Source organism: Coffea arabica, chromosome 4c (assembly GCF_036785885.1).
Source record: "Coffea arabica cultivar ET-39 chromosome 4c, Coffea Arabica ET-39 HiFi, whole genome shotgun sequence".
Lineage (NCBI taxonomy): Eukaryota > Viridiplantae > Streptophyta > Magnoliopsida > Gentianales > Rubiaceae > Coffea > Coffea arabica.
Genome location: NC_092316.1, coordinates 6,261,667 through 6,282,110, shown reverse-complemented (window position 1 = coordinate 6,282,110; position 20,444 = coordinate 6,261,667). Strand labels below are relative to the sequence as shown.

The 20,444-nt window shown below is 36.8% G+C and overlaps 2 protein-coding genes across 3 annotated transcripts; both read left to right on the top strand.

Moving 5' to 3' along the window:
* The first annotated feature begins 564 nt into the window (after window positions 1–564).
* LOC113738420 (protein decapping 5-like) lies at window positions 565–8,535 on the top strand. The gene is made up of 12 exons (XM_027265616.2): window positions 565–1,080; window positions 3,289–3,389; window positions 4,668–4,739; window positions 4,824–5,744; window positions 6,386–6,463; window positions 6,572–6,643; window positions 6,930–6,995; window positions 7,120–7,179; window positions 7,387–7,449; window positions 7,542–7,733; window positions 7,852–7,956; window positions 8,041–8,535. Exons 1-12 carry the CDS (start codon window positions 879–881, stop codon window positions 8,185–8,187), a joined length of 2,079 nt encoding a protein of 692 aa, XP_027121417.2. The 5' UTR covers window positions 565–878; the 3' UTR covers window positions 8,188–8,535.
* Window positions 8,536–11,231: 2,696 nt separating this feature from the next.
* Window positions 11,232–15,008, top strand: LOC113739448 (uncharacterized). 2 transcript variants are annotated; one of them, XM_027266663.2, is made up of 4 exons: window positions 11,232–11,821; window positions 11,943–12,064; window positions 13,523–13,672; window positions 14,595–15,008. In XM_027266663.2, exons 1-4 carry the CDS (start codon window positions 11,600–11,602, stop codon window positions 14,692–14,694), a joined length of 594 nt encoding a protein of 197 aa, XP_027122464.1. In that variant the 5' UTR covers window positions 11,232–11,599; the 3' UTR covers window positions 14,695–15,008. The 2 variants fall into 2 exon arrangements, 1 of the variants encoding a protein (XP_027122464.1); XR_011812959.1 differs by having other exon boundaries at window positions 11,234–11,821; window positions 11,926–12,064.
* The last annotated feature ends 5,436 nt before the right edge of the window (window positions 15,009–20,444 follow it).

Sequence of the window (20,444 nt, the reverse complement as noted above, 5' to 3'; positions counted from 1 at the left end):
TAAAAATTAAAAATGGTAGAAACAACACAATTACCATAACTCAAAATATTGATATTAAAAAAAAAAGACTTAGCTCCTACACGATCATGGTACATTCATATATGAAATGAATAAATAGTTATAAAAACAGAAATTTTAAAAAACAAGAAATGTACGACATGCAATTCAAAATATCGACAAAATTGGAATACAATGGTACCCCTACATGCATCATGGATATAATATGAAAAGAATACCAACTAGTAATTATTAGTACTAATTATCATACATACTTCTTAATTTCTTTGTGGATAGAAACTTATAATCAATAATATGTTGGCCCAAGTCTTTTAAGAAGTGAAACTAGTTTAAGGAAAAAAGATTTTGCCAATAATAAATGAGCAGAGTGAGCAAAACCAAACTACTTCCTACGACCTCATGCATTTCCCCTTTATCCATCTTGGCTTTTACTCACCAAACTCAAAAGAGACAAAATGATGAAGAAAGCAAAAAAAACCCAAAACCCGGAGGAGGAGAAAGGCCAAAAGGACAAAGGGAAGAAGGGCAAAACAAACATTTGAGCAAACTCAATTTCGAAAAAATCACACCCAAACTCTGCATAAATACAAATGCATATTAACACTGGGCAAAAACCCAGGCGTCTTCTTCCCTCCTTCCCTTGCCTGCTGACGACCCAAAGGCAGTTACACCTTGCCTACATTTTCCTCATTGCCCAATTTCTCCCTCCCCCACTACTTACTTGTTCTTCTCCTACTAGGGTTCTCACGTTTCCCACCACCGCTTCTTTCCTTCTGGTTCTTTCTTCCTAGTTGTTACCGTCAATGGCTTTGGTTGGGAATTTTTTTCCCTTTTTTTTATCTTGGTGAGAAGGAGAAAGAATGGCTGCGCCGGGGGCGTCCTCAGTGGCTCCGATGGTGACGGACAAGGGGAAGAAGGTGGAGACGGAGACCACCGATGCAGCGAGAGGAGTGGAAGCGTACATTGGAAGCCTAATCAGCTTGATTACAAAGTCGGATATTCGATATGAAGGATTCTTGTTTCATCTCAGCCCGCAGGAGTCCATCATAGGCTTGAGAAATGGTTTCTAATTCCTTTCTTTTCCTTTTCTTTTTTGGTTTTCCTTCTTCGTTTTTTATTTTTCTCTGTTTATAATGTGTATTGCCATTGAATTGTACTTGTTTATCTTTGTGTATAGTCTTGCATGCAACAGTTCACACATACACACACGCACTCACACACTTGAAGTTCTTGATTTTTCTTTTCTTTTTTTTTTTTTCAATTTCATGTGATTTGCTTGTTGTTTTATTGATTGATGTACTGGTGAGTCTGTGATCATGCAAAAATGTTTTTTTTTTGTATATTAAAAAATTCAGATACTCAGTTGAACACACATGTAAAACTTTTTAAATCTTGCGTAATTTAATCGTTTCGACATACGAATTTGTGTTTCTATATGTCTGCATGTGCTAATTTTTACATGCAAAATTCACACATACTCCTACATACCCTTATACACATTGCCACTGACAGTTCTTCTTCTTCTTCTTCTTTTCTTTTTTCCTTGAAATTTGTATTTTTTAATTTTGTTTTTTTGTTGGTTTCCCCCTCATTTTTCGTTTGATTAATCATCATGGAAGAACTACTTATGTTGAATATGTCTGTACTCGTATATAGTATTTTTTCTTCAGCATAAAGTCTGTCCTTTGGTTCCCAAGAAATAAATAATTTTGCAAGCCTATGCAACTGCAAAATGTATCAAACACCAACTAAAGTATGGACAGAAAGCATGGTTGTATCTGACAATTTGAATCTATGATTTCTATACTTTTTCTTCAGCATAAAGTTGCAAATTTTTTTTAAAACAAATCATAGAATCAAATTGTCAGATACAGCTATGCTTTCTGTCCGTACTTTAGTTGGTGTTTGATACATTTTGCAGTTGCATAGGCTTGCAAAATTATTTATTTCTTGGGTATCATTGGTTTGCTTACATTATGGTTTAATATATTAAATGAATTTAACATTTTGATGCTGTACAATAATTGATTTAAAAACTGTTTTTGCTTAGATTATGTTTTAATTTGTTAGATGTATGTGCATTTTCATACAGTACATTGATTGTTTGACATATGTTTTTTTTATAATCAAGTATAGGAGTTGTACGGGAATATTTAACACGTATGTGTTGATGAGGCTTAAGGATAATGGAGCAACTTGTTTGCAGGGTACAATTTCTTCATAAGAAGTAATTCAAAAATATGTAAAATTTCTTGAATAAGTGACTGTATGTGGATTTTTAGTTACTGTATTGAATGTTGTGGAAAAGCACGTGTATCTCTCTGACCATACAGAAAAGATATTGTATGTGTGTGGTTTTGATAGATCTACTAGAAGTACACTGTAAGTTGTTTAGGGCAGGATTATGCATTTTATGTCCTTAGGAAATCATGAAGATACAAGGGGATTATTCCAATTCAAAGAAGAAAAAAATTTGAAAGACATCGCCAGGGTGTTTGTGGGGGGAGGACAAAAGAATTTCATCGATTTCAGTGAGTTCCTTAAGGGTGGAAGAAAATGATTGAGAGGAGAGATATGAAGGCCTAACTCAGGGGAATGAAGAAGAATATGAAATGGGAGGATGAGGTCAAGGCAAGCTCTCATGAAATGCATGCATATTTGTATATTGATCAATGCAGACAGAAAATTTTCCACAACCCTTTGGATGTTTTACGTAGCATGCATGGATACTACCGCGAAATGCATGTCGGAAGCCAGTCTCATTTTTCTGGTTTAAGACTTCTTTGAGTAGATGCATTACTTTAACTACTCATATTTCTTTTCTTGCTTCCTAAACTTTGATGCGGTTTTTCAGCACATCATTCCAATGCATTTATCGTTTGGAACTGAACAATCTACTGATAGATATGTTGCTGCTTAACTTGTTAAGCATATGGATCTTCATATCAGTGGTTCAACTACTTTCCCTTACATATATCCTTCAGAACATCCAGTCTCATGACTCTTTCCTACCAAATACAGTTGTTTCAGGAAACACATTTAAAGATTGCATTGTATGCTCTGGACAAGTGGAGAAGGATCTAGATGTGTGATATAATGTCTCAGACTCATTTGGTTACTTTATAAGAGTCTTCTGTGTTTATGATATGATTCTGTTTCCATCTGTGACACAGTTTATAAGATTGATCTAGTTGATGTCCTTTCCCATTATTACTTGATCTCATGAACTTCAGTTTCTGTTTATAGTGATTTTTCTTTATTTATTGGCAGTAAAATCTTTTGGAACGGAGAGACAAAAGATGGATGGTACCCAGGTTGCACCCAGTGACAGACTTTATGAATACATATACTTCCGAGGGACCGACATTAAGGTAAAATTTATTTTGACTGGATCTTTCACACACTACATTTCCTATTTCGATACCTAATGGGTTTAAGCAGTTGTCTAGGACAAATATTCGATGTTTTGTGAGTTGTCTTGAAGTTTTCTGTTTAGAATTTGAATAAGATGCTGTGAAGATGTTAACAAATGTCAGTTCCTTTTCTCAGAATCATGAAACGTCATTCGCACTGGTAACAATCTTCGTTTTGCTTTGGCTATACTGTTGGATAATGGTAAGGCAGTTCCAAGTGCTGCAGAATCATTAATTAAGTTCATATGACTGACCTTAGTGCCCTTTAACAAACACCCAAGAATGAAAGGTTTGGACGATTGGAAGAGTCACTACTTGTTGGAATTTTTCCTCGCATTTTGTCCAGGAGAGCCAATTAAAGGGGAAGAGTCAAGAGACCTCACCTGAAATTCTTCCTGTTAGATTCATTTGGACCTGAAAGTTTAGTGCCTGTACATTTTAACACTCAAGACTTCTGTGCTTAGAATTAAAGAACAATGCAAAAATAAACACACTATCTCCCATTTGGCATTCTCTTGTTCCCCTTGCTTTATCTCGGTGTAGGTCCAAGAAGCTTCATGCACTGGACTTAAAGAAAGAAAATCCACCTCACATGTTTGACTGGTATAAGACTTCACGACATGTTTAAAAATTACAGGAATCAAGGGTGGTCAATAATGTGTGAGTAAAGATTTGAATCTGGATTTTTAGTCGAGCTGGTGAATATGTTCACTCCTAAAGAGTTATTTTGGTCTTCCCTCTGGTTTTTTGATGGAGAACTTATTTCTTTTTCCCAGGGGCTTTCATTTCTGAGATTTTCTGTTGATAAGTAAGCACAGTTTATCTGAAGTAATATCTGTATCATTGGGTTTCCATATATTTCTTTTTTTTCCCTCACACTAGAGTTCATTTAGTTCACTTTCATGATAATATATGCAATTGCAGGCACCAACATTTAGTATGCCCAAAAAAAAAAGTTTTAGTATGCCCATTTTCCTTTTAGTTGCTTTAGCGATAAAGTTTAGTTACATTGATCAAAGGAAAGGTTGTCTTCAGGTAAATTGGAAGTCGAGGACTGAGTACATGCATATGATCTCTCTGCTCATTAGGAGAAAGCTTTTTACATGCAACATTTCATCATGAAATTCACAAGCCTGTTTGGTGCTGATATTCTTTCTATCTGCTACAAATGCTTTTTATTGTAACTATTGTTGCTTCACCTTGCAGGATCTTAACTATCGTTGCTTCACCTTGCAGGATCTTCAGGTTATCTCTTTTCCACATGTTCAGAGTACACCAACTTTACCTGATGATCCTGCCATTATACAGGTATGTCTGTTCAGGATGATTGGACTAATATTTTTTATGCATCTTGCAAATGAATCTTAACTGTAACGTAAATTTGTGGTGCAGCCACATCATTCTAACCCACCATCTACAAATATCAGTTTGGCTTCTTCAAGTGCCTTGGTAGGTTCAAATCCTAGTTCCAATTCTCATTTGGGAGTTAATGTTCTGCCACCTGAAGGAAATACAGCTCCCCGTCGATCCATGGAGTTATCTGACTCTTGGGCTTCAGTAATTCCTCTTCCACCAGTAAACATAAATGGGCCTAGCATGCAAAGTTATTGGCCTGGATTTACTGGGTTCCCTGGGGAAAAATCTCATCTTCAGCAGATAACTTATCCGCCGCAACCCCAAGGCTTATTGTTACCAAATTCAATTCAGCAGCAATTGCCACATCCGAGTGTGAACGCATCCTTCCCCGGAAATGCATTAAATTTCATTGAACTTCCGCAGAACTTGTTGCCACCTGCTTGTTTTGGTTCTGTGAATTTAATATCTACATCGCCACTGCCTTCAACTGTGCAATATAGCCATATACCTCTTTCTACATTGCTTTCCAATCTATCCTCCACACCAATGTCAAGTAACATTTCCAATGCCCTTCCTACAGATCAACCCCTTTCGATGGAAGTGGTTGATTCTGGCTCTGAAAAAGAGCCTTCGTTGGTAATCGCTTCCAATGTGAACTCTGCAGTACCTCCATCTAACAACCAAGCTCAGTCCTTGCTTGGCCCTGCTCCATTTCCATTGATATCCAAATTCACATCAAGTTTTGTGGGTTCATCCACCACTCCTCATGTGAGGGGATCAAATGTATCTCCTGCAATCCCAGGTTCATTTTGGGAGCGAAGGCCAGTAAATGCATTGTCTCCTCACAATTGTACAGATGGGAACAGTAATTTAGGATCACCATCCAACCATCAGCCATCAGATTTGCAGAATATTGAAGAACTAGCAATAGAACTGCCAAAATCACCAGCTCGAAAGGTATGCACTTCCCTCCTCATTTTTGGTGCTAAAGGTGTTATTGGCCATGATCAGAAATGGAGATAATAAAGGTGCTAGCATGAATTCACATTAGTTATTAGGAGTTAACTTAATTTTCCTTTATAGGTATGCACATTTCTCTTCATTTTCCGTGCTATAGGTGTTATTGTCCAATGATCAGAATTTGAGAAAATAATGATGTTAGCTTGAATTCGCATTAGTTATCAGCAGTTAGTATAATCTTCTCACGTAAGGCAAGCAACATGCCCATTCAGTTAGTATGGCCAAAGCAGTTGCTGCAGTTCATGACCATCATGTTGAGCTTGTATCAGGAAAATTGCAGTTTATGTTGTAATGATGGTATTTCAGACTTGATCACTGAGAGAAATTTTGTTAAGTTAAATTATAAATCAAATGTACCCAATTCACTTGGTCATGTCTCTAATCAATAGCTTGTCAAATTTCTCATTCAACAGTCAACAAGACATGAATTTGATTTTCCTTGTGATAAAAAGTAGCAATAACATGAGTTGCTTGAGTACTGTGCATGAAAATTTTCTCTTCATTGTTTCTTTAGCTGATTTCTTCATTTCATTGTCGGGAGATATCAAAATTTTTTCTGATTGTGATTTTAACTGTAGCTGTATGATCCTGCATCATCATCTCACCCTGGTAGCCAGCACCATGGACAGGTTCAAGGACGGGGTCGAGGAGATTTGGTTCATTTTATGCCTTTCTTGATTGATTTTCCTTTTCATAGAGAATGTTGTATACTACAATTGGAAGGATTTTCTTACATTTCTTTTTGTGCATTTTCTCTTGTGCAGATTTATGGAGATATGCATCTCCGGTACCAGAGTAATAGAGATCGTATGCTTGGAAGGGGTCGAGGAAATTTGGTAAATTCATATGTCTCTCTTACTGCATTTATGCACACTTCCCAAACCTAACTGAAAACATCAATGTACAAGTCAAAGGAAGGCAGGCAGTTCATAGATAGATATCTAGGGTCAGAGAAGAGAAAGAAAATGACTTCATGCTGTTGATTGGTTATATTGAACCTTGTTAATTATCATATCCAAAAAAAATTTTTCTGGGGGAATGTAATGCATTTTTCCACTGATTTCTTTCATTAAAAAATATATGATATTGATAATGTCTTTTGTGCTTCTACAATTTGGTTAGCCAAATAGAGCTTTTTCACACAATTATCAGACCTGTAGAGGTCATCCAGTTGGAAGAGGAAATCCGGTAAATACCATGTCCTTCTAATTTTCCCTAATTTCCTGTTAAGCATTGGAAATCATGAACTTCAGTATTTTGCTCATACTCTACATATCATAATCAAATGTTTTTTGGATGTCTAATCTTCCAGCTGATTGGCACTGCTTCATACCGTCACCAGGCTCCTAGAGGCCAGGGAAGAGCGAATGCGGTAATTTTGTGTTGCATTTTATTTTCATTCCTTCTCACATACATACATACATACATATATATATATAATCAGAGTCTGCTTAATTGTTATTTTTCTCTTTTTACGTTAGTTTCTGTCTCCTCTTATGTTCTTGTACTCATGTCTAGCTAACTTTGTTTTTTCTGATTTATCCATGCTCGTACTGTTTAATATTATGTTTTTGGCCAGCCAAATGCTGCTGGACCATATTATCGCCGCCATGGTGGGAGTCCTGCATGGGGAAGCAGTGAGGTAGGAGTACTTTACAATTCAAATTTAGATTCCAGAATCCGTTCAAGTTACCTCATTGCTGACTTATGTCATTCTTTGTTTTTGTTCTGTAGGCTGACGCCAACTTTACTGAGGATTTTGACTTTGAGGCAATGAATGCCAAATTTAATAAAAAGGAGATCTGGGGTCTTCTTGATAAAGCCAAGCAAGGTGGATCAGAAGATAACAAAGAAGATGAAATAGGGCGTAAAGGAAAAGAAGCAGTAGATGAATCTGGAAATGGACTGCCGAAGCTAGACAATAAGGTGGGCCAATTGTCTGCCTAATTAGAAAAAGTTTTACACTCGTTGCTTATTCTCCATAAGTTGTCAACTTCTGTTTCCTGAAGTCTTTCACCAGCTAGACTGTCACTTCCTTTTCCAGAGCGCTTACTATAAGGATGACTTCTTTGATTCACTTTCATGCCCTACCCTGGATGGTGAGTCTTACAGAGGGAAGGTTTCAGAGCTTAGAAAGACAGATGACGAGGTAATGCATGTTTCAGATAGAAGTAGTCTTCTGGTATCTGTTTTTGGTCAATTACTGAATTATACATGCATTTGAATCTTTCAGAAAATTGGCGAGATTCTGCAACATCGAAGGGATCATGGCATTCAGGGGCCATATAGGGGAGGGAATTCACAGGGTTCCTACCGTGGAAGGGGGTATTACAATGCAGGAAGAGGCCATGCGAAAGCAGCTTGGAGCCGTGCAACTTAAATAAGCTAGCTTGCTCTGTTTGTGGGGTTGTAGAAGCAGCATGCCCTTAGTATTTTGTGTTGTATTGAAACTCATCAAATTTGTACAGTGATGTTTGTATTGTCATGAATGTTAGCAAGGGCAGGTTTTGCTCTCAGGTAGCTGGGTCAGAACCGTGCCCAAAGCTTTGTTGCGAACAATATGTATGATATCTAAAGGGCAGGTAAGACTCAGGAACAATAAAACAGAACTGCCTGTTGTTACTTAGACTTATAGGAACAAATGAACGGGCTGCTGATCTGTGTAATATATTTAGTCATATAAGTTTGACAATTTTAGGTGAAGTAAAGAACGTCTGTTTGAACTTGATGATGTTCAAGCACATGTCAAATTGCTTTTAGTTCTGTTGCAGGTTCTTACTTGAGATGGCAGGGTTACAGGTCAGTTGACTGGAGTCTTAGTTGATATATCATTCCAAGCTTGTCCTTGACATTCAGTCACGCTGTTTGAGAGTCCTGGGCTCTTGGCGCCGAGAGGTCATGGTCAGCATTTGTCCTAGTTACTGAGTCAGAAAACAGGTGCGTGATTGAAGCAAGAGCAGATCCTTTGTCTAGTTGGATCTCTATGTTCCTGCTCGTTGTTCGAAATACATTCTCCCCGGATCTCATTAGTTTTGTGTAAGAAATCCTTCCGTTTATTCCGAAAGAATACTCAAATTCTTTCAGTCTTGTGGAGGTTATTTTCCTCCTGTCTTGGTTTCTTTGATGGGGAACCAGATAGCAGAGTTGTTCTGCATTTTCTACAGGGTATCTTCCTTGAAACATGTATATGACTGAGGGCAACGTTTGCCATCATATAACCTGAGAAACCTTGAAAACCGTTGGTTTCATAACTCAATAGCCTCTACCCTGAGCATTAAACCCCTGAAGTTCTTGCACCTTAACCTCTAAAAAGGAGTATGATCTACAACAGTGTACTGTAGCCTACCAATGCATCCGCGGTTAATACTTTTCTTTTGTTTTCTTCTTTTTTTAAAGCATCCTGTCAATACTTGTTCTCACAAAAATGAACTATTCTATTTGTTGTCTGTTGAACTCCTTTTACAATCTTTTTTGTGTAGTTTGTAAAAAGTTTCATACCGTACATAGAAAGCACATAAAAGCTAGAACAGCAATTTAGCTTTAATTCCACAAGTAGGATAGCAAATTATTGGCCCTAAGGATCGTTTTCTTTTTCATCTTTCTCTCCTCCTCAACATCCACACAGTCAAGTGAGGGGCTAAATTTACATCTCTCAATCGTAAATAGTCTAGCATTTTAATCACTTATTTTAACCTATTTTAATCACTAAATTTGCATGATTACATTAGAGATAAAACTAAAATTTTATCAATTATGATCTAGGATCTATTTGAAGCTCGAATATTGGTTTCAAGAATGGGCAATTAAGTCTCCATCCATCCAATCAAAGCGGCAAGAAAGAAAATTTTGGGCATTAACAAATAAACCTTTAAACTGCATGCATGCCCTTAAAATTTCAATACTTGGGAAGGACAAAACAACACCAAACTTATTGAGAAACTGTAGAAACTCTATGACCATGTAAAGACCTTTAAGTACTTTTTCGATGATGTTACTCAGACATAATCAATCAGCAAATGGGGAAACTTCAAGGATTCTTAATCCCTAAACCCCAGTGGAATCACCAGGTCCAGAATATTGGAATTTCAAGACCCTTCCCTACTGTGGTGGATTGGGATGTGGGTTGCGTTATTGGAGCGTCGTGGTGTCAGTTCCTGCGAATGAGTGTAATTTTGTAAGAGATCGTAGAGGACAGAAAACTTTTATGTACTTATTCCCTCTTAAATCAATTTTTTTTTCAGACTTTTGAAATTAGTTAATTAAACCTAATTTCAGATTTAACCCCAAAAGTCGGCAACTCTTGAGACAAACCAGGGGACTTAACTACCCAACCCCGAAGAAACGATGTGGGACTACGGAAAAGTTAGTAGGACAACCTCTACTAGACCTTAAAGAATTGGGCTAAACTGAAAAATATAAAATTTGGCTAATTGTTTGGATAAACAAAAGTACAGAGAATCCAGCAGGCCAAATCACTTGACGACATTAAAACTTTTTGTCTGGGCACTAATGGGAATTTTAAAATGGTGATGACACAATCAAAAACCACAACCAATTTTATTTATTTATTTGTTTGCATCTTCTTGTACTTAAATCAGCATGATCTCTGCATGCAATGACAATTCTTGAAATGAGTGCGATTAATATTTGTAAAATCATGAGTGTGATATGACAGAAGATTATTGTCTTTTTTATCATGCAATGTAGTTGCATCCCTCAAGATCCCTTTTCCCTACAATACTACTGTTCTTTTTCTTTTTATAACACCGTCCATATTAATTGCCTCTTTCTGTACCTGGTAACTCTTTATGGTTTATCCTTTGTACGACAGTTAAAGTGTCCATTCACCCGTTAAAAGAAAGGGCTGTCCATTCATCTTCTGTCCAAGACAGAAACAAGAAGAAGAAACAAAAAGAGTTAATGTTGGTAGTCTAACAACTAGAGAAGAGAAAAAGTTAAAAGCAGATAATTAAACCAATCATAAGTTGGGATTTGATTGTAAAAAGAAAAATCTCAAGCTAAGTTTTTACTGTCCGAATAGAAAAACAAAAAAAAAAAAAAAAAGAATCATTAAGAGGCTGAAAATGTTAAAATTGAACTTCAATGGGCAATAGCAAGTTGATTTTGATATAATCAGATTTTGCAAAAACTAGAACAAGGCCGTAGTCTTTCTTATTTTACTTATAAGATGTTTAATCTCATAAAACTTCCATCCTTGCTTCGAGTTCAATGGTTCAATAATAGCAAATTTGTAATGCAACAATTTCTTTCACTTCAATTTCAAGAGGTAGTCTTAACTTAAGCCAGCAGACCACCCTACCTTGATTTTCCCCTAATAAAAGTGGTATTAGATTAGATTAATGTATTGATTAAATGGAGTCTGCAGGTATCAAATAAACTCTGCCTATCCCCTCTGGCTTCGGGCACAACCAAACACACACACACATTGGTAGAGTATAAAGGGTGACAAAATCTGACAAAGGGATCCCAGTCAATTCTATAAAGTCCATTTCTTGTTCCTCTTATCCTCTCTGGCGAACCATTTCATAATCAGAGGATCCCATTAGAGAGTCATTTTCAGGTGTCCATTTCTCATATTTCCGCAAGCAATCTCCAAAAATATACTACCCTTTTTACCAGCTACAGACAGAAACTTCTACGTTAACTAAGTTACAACAAAGGTAAAAGAACCTTCTCCCAATCAATCCCTCCATTATTGAAGTTCGCAATCCTTTTTTTTTTTAACCCCTACGGAAGAAGTCTTGCTAGCTAGTCATAGGAATTTAAGTGCAATGGATGCAAGAAAAATAGTGGTGGTTGTGGAAGATGTAGATGTGGCGAGAACAGCCCTGCAGTGGACTTTACACAATCTTCTTCGTTATGGGGATTTGATTACTCTGCTCCATGTTTTCCCATCAACAAGATCTAGGAACAAGAACAAGCTCAGACTTCTCAGGTTAAAGGGCTTCCACTTGGCTCTTTCCTTCAAAGATATCTGCAACAATTTCCCAAATGTAAGTGGCAAGATCAAATTCCTGCAGGACCTTTTTTTTTTTTGTTTATTGATGTAGAAGATAATTTGGTATGGTTATGATTAATGACCAAGTGTATGATTTAGGATTATAATGGTTGCAGACCAAGACTGAGATTGTTGTGACTGAAGAGGACCAAGAAGGAGGAAGGATTGTGACCATTGTTAGAGAGCTTGGAGCTTCTGCTCTTGTTGTTGGGCTTCATGATCAGAGCTTTCTGTACAAGTAAGTAGTGTTAAAAATTCTTTCTTGGAAATTGAATCATAACAATGATTGAGGAATAGATGATGGAAATCATGAGATTGAAAGCATCTTCGAAGTTTGAACTGATCAAAACAGCTGTGGCTGATGGAGATGAATGATTGATTGGTTAAGGCTGCCTGCCATAAGGCTTGATTGGTCAACGTTCAGTTCACTTCCTTGTTTCGGTCCATAGATTGATTCACACGGTTTTCTACGTTGCTGACCTGCTAGGCTTCAATAGAATATGCTTTCTTATGTTTAATTTTTTGCATTAAAATACAGGAATTTTGTACATTTGCACTTTAGAGGCAAATGACACGAAACTATGGTAGGAAGCTGTAATGGGTTTTCTGCTTTTTGTGTAAAAAGAAAAAGGAAAAAAAATTTTAGAAAAGGGTGAGATTTCTGTGCCTGGCTGCATTAGGTGCAAAAAATTTGGCTCACAGGAAATATGTGGAGCAGATATGAGAATTTCGTGATATGGCAGGAGTAGTGCCATAGCTGCTTCTTAGTGTAGTGTATGGTCCATAGGCGTCTTTAAATGGACATTAGTTTATAATTTAATTAAGCATAATTCATACATTTTAACCTTTAAGGATCAAAATACAACTTTTTAATGCAGCATTCCCCACCCCCCCTCCCCCACCCCCCCCAAAAAAAAAAAGGGTCGATGTGGGAGACCTACACATAAATTAATGGTTCAGTTAGCTACCAAATGCAAAAGCCCTCAACTGTCATGTTGACCGGGACTTTGATCTTGATGCTTACTAACCTGAAGCATGTGGTTTCTCATGCTTTTATGTTAAAAATCAACAAAATTTCTCATGCATTTTTAATTAGTTAGAGTTGCACAGCTGCCAGCTTTTCTTTAAAATATTGAAATGGTCGGCAAGAATCAAGAATGGAGGGAGGGGGCTAAATGGTTCCGGTCCCCTGATGGAGGATAGGACGAACTTGACTTACACCTAGACTAGGTAATTCTTCCTCATATGGATCAATCTTTTATGTACTAATCATGTTTATACACTATCGTCATCAGATATATAACAATTAATTTGAATTTAAATTTCAAGTTTTTTAATTTTGCACGTATCCTGTATCCAACCGTGAACTATAGTTCAGGACTCTCTCTCTCTCTCTCTCACTCTCGGTATATATGGAAGATTCTGCATCATGCAAGCTGCTCAATCAAGAACCTCTATGCCTTGATTGGTTGTCCTCCACTTTCGTTGTTGTGTATTGTAACGTAGATTCAATGAGCCTGGAAATTTTACCTGTCCCATTTTTTTACTTCATGCAATTCGGGCTACGAAAGTTGTCTCAGTCAAAATTATGTGTGGTACTGTATCCATTCATGGAGATGAGGAGCTTTCATTCAAACCCGAAACTTCTTCTTTGTCTGAAACACTAAAATGACAATAATATATTATGTGGGTTTAGGTTGGCAACGGACCACAACAATATTGTGAACGCTTTGAATTGCAAAGTCCTAGCCGTCAAAGCCCCAACATCGATGGCGACGAGGACTATTTCTGTGCCGGATAGTTCAACCAACATGGACTTCTCCCAAATTGAAATTTCTGCATTAAGGTAATATAACTAACTAATTCTATTGATCTTTTGGCATGGCAAAAGTTTCTCACCTGCTCCAGGCAGTGAAAATGGACCTCTATGGTCATTGGTATTCAAGGACTTCTATCTAATACTACTATAATCCATCAAAATAGATCCTGATTCCACCGATCAAGGTTTCACTTAGATTTGATCAGCCTTCGAGATTTCAGACAATGGTCAACAACATTAAATAAGTGACCTTAATTAATTTTGCACAATTGACATTTCTATGGGGACTTTAACGGGTCTTTTATTTTAGTTTTTTAAGTTAAAGGATGGCAACTTTCATTTTACCTGTCACCCAAAATGGGATGGCTAGCGTTGAAGGAAAAAAAAAAAAAAAAAAGAAGATTTTTCTAACAAGTGCCCTCGTTAATACTTCTAGACATGCACATATTAATAATTATTATTCTCTTTTATATATATATATATATACTTTTCCTATTTAGTCTTGCCTATCCTCCCTTATATTTATTTACTTTTTCCAATTAATCTTATATTTTAAAAAATATAACACCTGAAATATATTCTAATGGGTACCTGTTAGACAAACCGGAAAAAAAAAAAAAAAAAAAAACATGTTACCCCTAGTACTACAGTAGGACTCAATTTAGACATCCTTAGGGCTCTTTCAGTTTTGCAATATTTTAAACCAAATCATTCATGTTCCATTCGACAGTGATCTCATTGACTACCTAGGCACACGTCGCCACCACATCCAGGTCAACTTGTGGCATAAATTGTACCTATCCATTTTTCTCCTTTTTTTTTTTTTTTGTTTCACATACAATAGAATGGATGCTAACATCAGAGTAAGATTTACGTTAATGATGGTACGTTGGGATTCTTGACATGTTATTGATAATGTTGCTCAAAAATTAGAATGCTTATTTTGCAGCATACCAGAGATTCCTCCTCAAAAAATTCCTTACCAGCTTTGTCCAGACCCTTCGGCCATTATATGGAGATCAAGAAGAAGTTTAAGAAGAAAAATTTGACCATTCCTTCTTCAAAATAGTTAACTGATGGATGATGTAACAGTTGTTGACTCACACAGCACATGGAAAATAGAAACTAGAAAAATAAAAAAATACATATATAGTCACAGAGCTGCTTGCACTCAACACACTCTTCTGATTGAAGAAGGTCTCATCGTGGCAGCAGCTTGAACTTGTATCTTAGACGTGGATTGGAAGAGCGACTTGATCACGCTTTGAATTTACCCTTCGGCGCGCCTTCCATAGGGGATCTGAAGGCGTGATTGGAAGCATGGAAACTGGAAAGAGCCAAAAGTGCTTTCACTATTTCTGGGTTGGGGGAGGTGGTGGGTGGGGGGGGGGGGGGGTCGAGGGAGTTCAAGAAGGATCATTCTTAGATGTAGTTGATTACCTCAGTGTAATAGTTATAGTTCACGCTTTAGAAGGAAATACATGAAGGCATAAAGATTGCAATGTGTAATTGGAATTCCAAACGATGCTATGGTTATTCAGTTATTGCTTTTGAGGTCAAAATGCTTAATTCATGAGACAAACTTGGCAAGATTGAAACTCAACAATAAAGTTCAATTATGCACAAACTCTCGCTTTAACTTTTTTTTTTTTTTTTTTTTGAATTAGAGGCCCTGAATTCTAACATCTTTGCTCCTTTTCACTTCTTAAATTTCACTTTCTCTAGAGCTACAAACGAATCAAATTACTTGCGAGTTAATTCAGCCAACATCAAAATCAAGTCAACTAAGTTGAGCTGTCAAACTCGAACCGGGCATATAGAAACTCTACGCATTAACTCGCAACCAAACTCAAATATATATATATATATATATATATATATATTTATAATTTTAATCATAAAATTACACATATATCCTCAATATTTTTATTTTTTAAGAAAAAAATCTATTATATTCATTTTAAAAATAAAATAATTATTTTTTTAATTTTTTGAGCTTGAGTAGGCTTGAACTCAAGTTCAACTAGGTTTGAATCTGAAATCGAATTTGAGTTTTACATTGAAAACTTGTCGAGTTTAAGTTTGATAAAGTTGAGTTGAATTCAGCTTGATTAGACCAAAACTTGATTCGATTTCACTTGTTTGCAACCGTACTCCTCCCTTGCTAGAAATATTTTGAAAAAAATAATTGTAGAAGGTAAAAAATTGTCTTGTAGCCTCTAAAGTAATCATGAAATTCTAATAGGCTTCAAATATCAAACATGGTATCTGAAAAAATTCACTTAAAGCTTTAATTTCTGTATGGGTGGTAAAAAACTTGAAGCTTTTGGACTGGTGAGCACCACCAATACATTAACACTTGGTGGAGTGGGAGTCAATGGTTCAAAACTTGCCTCCCACCAATTCGCCACATTAAAAAGTGACTCTGTTTAAAAAATTCAGATGAGTGCGTAGTACACCCGTATAGTTCGATAGTTATTCAGTCCCCTTCGGGTTATTCTTGAATCTCTTCAGGTCCTTCTCTTCTCATAGTGTAGGAATCTATAGTATCAACCAAAAAAAAAAAAAAAAAAAAACAAGAGTTGAGATAAATCACTAGGTCAGCAAAATCATGGGGTGCTTTAGGCTTTTAGCATTTGCATTTTTTGAAAATTTTTCAACAACTAAGCTGGGCTTGTGGGCTAGCTGGACCGTGGGGCTCAATTAAACAAAAGCCTGGAACAGCCGCCTCAGGCCGGCTTGAATCAACTCTCTTGTATGGTTTTTCGACTTCAGCTCAACTCAAGCCCGAGCATTTTCCAGAGCCACATGCACAAATGGAAATGGTCCAACCATCTTCGTACAACTCAACTCAACAAGCTCAGCTGGGCTTTTTTTTTTGTCTTGTTTTTTTAATCTTCCAGTGGCGTCAGAACGCCTACCAAACACGTCGTTTGAGCCGCCGTTTCAAAAGGCGTTACTACTCTATTCCGAAGGTGCAAGGTAAGGGACTAAAGAGTAAAACGAGTTTTACATGTAAGACCTTGAAAATTAAAGTTTCTTGGAAAATTTTCATTTTAGTTGAATTATTTCCATTGAATCTATAGATGTTATTAACTTTTACTTTTTAAACTATAGGTGTAAGTATTTGGTTACTATAAGCCTGAATCTTAGTAAAAAAGAAACTACAATTCGTGGAATCCTCTCGACCATAGAATAAGAAGAATATCTAAATGAATAAGAAAATTGTGCAAATTGAGTTCATGAGTAAAAAGCAAATTAGAAAGATTGATTTTGTGAATAATATCAGCGAATTCGAATTGAGGATAAAAACTTCTTAAAAAATATTGCATGATTTCGTAAGAAAAATATTACAAATTTAATATGCAAATGTACCAAATGTACAATTTTCAACTTTTGATCCATATGCTTTGTAATAATTTCAATTCGATTTTTCATTTTTCAATTCAAATCACTTTGATTATTTATAATTTGATTTCATATCACTATTATTACATTTTTATAATTACATTCATCATCTTTGAGAACTACTATATATTAGAAACAACAAGCTATGTAACTATAGAAAACCAAATTCAAATGAAACATAATCATCGAGAGTGTGAGATTGAACAAGGGAAAAATGAAAAGAATTTGAACAATGTCCAAATGAAAAAAATACAAGAGGCTAAAATACAACCGACGCAAAAGTCACGGGGGCAAAAACTGCAATTATCCCCTTTGGTTTGGTTGTCTTAGTCTAATTAGTGGCGTCACGGCTCCGCTAACCCAACAGCGTCGCCGATCCCTTCTCTCTGTGCCAGAGACATCTCTCCTCTCTAATCACAGATTTCGTCTCAGTCGACTCGCTCACACCACTTTCCCTTTTTCGGCTTTGGCTCATTTCAACTCAAAAATACCACTCAAGACTCATATTCAGTCCCCAGCAGCAGCAGCAGCAGCAGCAGCAGCACCAGCAGCAGTAGCCACAGCTTGCAGATCCCAACTCTACCCTCTTAACTCCCCTCTCAGCTCAGCTCAACTGATCCTTCCAGCTCCCTTTCCAACAAGCCCCGACTTCAAATTCCCCTCCTCTTTCCTTCCGTTTCCCTCCCTTTTTCCTCACCTCCTCCATCAACTTCTTTTCCTTCCCACTCTTTCAAAATCGCACACTGCAAGAGAGAAATGAAATGAATCAATGATGATCTTCTCTTCTACCCTTTGTTATTTCTGAGCTTCTCAGCTAATCAAGAATTTGCTTGTAAAACTTTGGCAATACTTTTCACCATTTCAAGATCCAATTTTGATGCTTGAAATTAGCTCCAATTCAGCTTCCAACCAAAACCCATGAATTTTCAGGTATATGTTGTTGTACAGGCTGGTGTATACGAGTGACTGTGATTGTGTTGAAGCAATGGTTCTGTTCTTGAAAAACTTTTATGTCTTAGTGTCTAAAATGCAGGAGGAACCGTCAGTGGGAAATCTAGTGCAGCAGCGAATGTGATGGACTGGGGTGTCAGCAATGCCTTCAAAACTTTGAAAGGTAAGAGCAGGACTATTTGCCTCCTACTGGGATTTTAATGGGACTGTTTTCATCTCGACAATGTACTTCTTAAATATCAGGAGACTAGTCCTATTAGTCTTAATTATTATGTTTCGTTTGGATGTCATTATCACTTCTTCTTTATGCAAACTGTGCAATATCTGTTATACTAATCTTGAGAGGTGCATCAAGATTGCAGCCTGCAAGCAAAATTGAAGCTTGACAGTTCCTTCTTGTGTAGATTTGTACATTGAAAATTCATTTCTTGTCTAGTTATTCCAAGAGAGAAAACATTATTTGAGCTGTTGCATCTTTTGTCAATAATGTGATCAAATGGGAGTTTTCCTTGTATCTTGGACCAGAAATGGAACCAAAGTCATTGGCAATAATGGATGGATCAATCATTCCAAGCATTGATCCAACAGATACTGGTTTAAGTTCCTCAGAGAAGGGGAATGCTATTCTTGCTGGAAAACCAAGAAAAAAGACGATGACGTCAGTGTATCTCAAGTATTTTGAAACTGCTGCTGATGGCAAAAGTAGGAGGTGCAAATTTTGTGGACAGAGCTATTCTATAGCTACTGCCACAGGTAATTATTCCTTCACCGAGGCATAGAAACATGTTTCAACTTCGATAATTCACATGTCTTAACTGTAAAGACTTGGCCTAGATTTGCCCTTAGGACTCAGAAGAACTTGATTAGCTTGGATGCTGAAATTTGTAATTAGTATGCTGAAACTGCATTAACGTTTTATTTTAGGACTTTATAGATTAGAAAGCTGAATCATTTTACCAGAGCTTTCTTTAAACGGCTTACTTTCACATTCTACATTATCGATTTAGCCTGAGATATATGCCAGTGCGTATAGTTGACAGTCAGCCTTCTCCTTGATAAAGGAAACTTGGGAAGGCATCTCAGTAATCGCCATCCAGGATATGATAAGGTGGAAGATCTTTCAAATCCTACTACATATCCTAATCCTGTCACGGTAGTGAAGAAGCCTCAGCCTCAAGTAAAAACAGCTCAAGTGGAACTTGATCATTTGAATTGGTTGCTTACCAAGTGGCTCATTGTGGCATCTCTTCCTCCGTCTACTATGGAGGAAAAGTGGCTGGCAAACTCATTCAAGTTCCTCAATCCATCAATGCAACTATGGTCAGGGGAAAGGTTCAGAGCAGTACTTCATGAAGTTTTCCGGAGTATGCAGGAAGATGTGAGGGTTATTGTTGATCAGGTTTCATCAAAAGTATCCATTACTCTTGATTTCTGGACTTCATATGAGCAAATTCTTTACATGAGTGTCACTTGCCAGTGGATAGATGAAAACTGGTCCTTTCAGAGGGTTCTACTTGATGTTTGTCACATTCCTTGCCCTTGTGGGGGTACTGAAATATATGACACTCTATTGAAGGTTTTGAAGTTCTATAATGTTGATAACAGAGTCCTCTCCTGTACACATAATAACAGTGAAAATGCTCTACTTGCATGCCACACTCTAAAAGATGATATGGATGGCCAGAAAATGGGCCCCTTCTTCTATAACCCCTGTGCTGCTCATACTTTGAGTTCAATCATAAATGATGGATTAAGAACTACAAAGTCGATAATCTCAAAAATTAGGGAGTTCGTTCTGGAGTTGAACTCTTCCTTACAAATGTCTGAGGATTTCCTGCAATTTACGACTGCTTATCAAGAAGGAAATTGGAAATTTCCCCTTGACGCCTCTGCTCGATGGAGTGGCAATTACCAGATGCTTGATATTGCACGTAAGGTATTTTCTATATTCCCTTGCTGAGACAAAAGAAGCGCACTTAATTGGTTAGTTGGGTGTATCTTACAGCAGACATGAATTTTCACAATTTCCAATTTTTCACAGTTATTGTCATTAAATCTGTCTCTAACTGAAATTTAAATTTTTTGTCCTTGCATGTAGAATTCATTTTACTTGGAGATAATATTGGAATTAGGCATAAATCCTCTGTTAATAAGTCTTCAGGTTGATATTATCTGAGTAAAAAATAGTCTTAAGGAAGTGGCTGATTTTACCTTTCAGCCTTCTAGTGGAGTTAATAGATGTATGAAAATTAAACTGTGTTTTTGGGCTAGGTTGCATTATTTCATGATATTCACAACTACTATTTGAGTTTCTAATTTGTTTTGCTGAACTTTTTTCATATGCTCGTTTCACAGTATGAGTGTTAGGTTATTTGTGCACCTAGTTCTATTGGAAGAGAAGCACAAGATGAAGTAATTTGGCACAAAGTTCTAGTTGCCT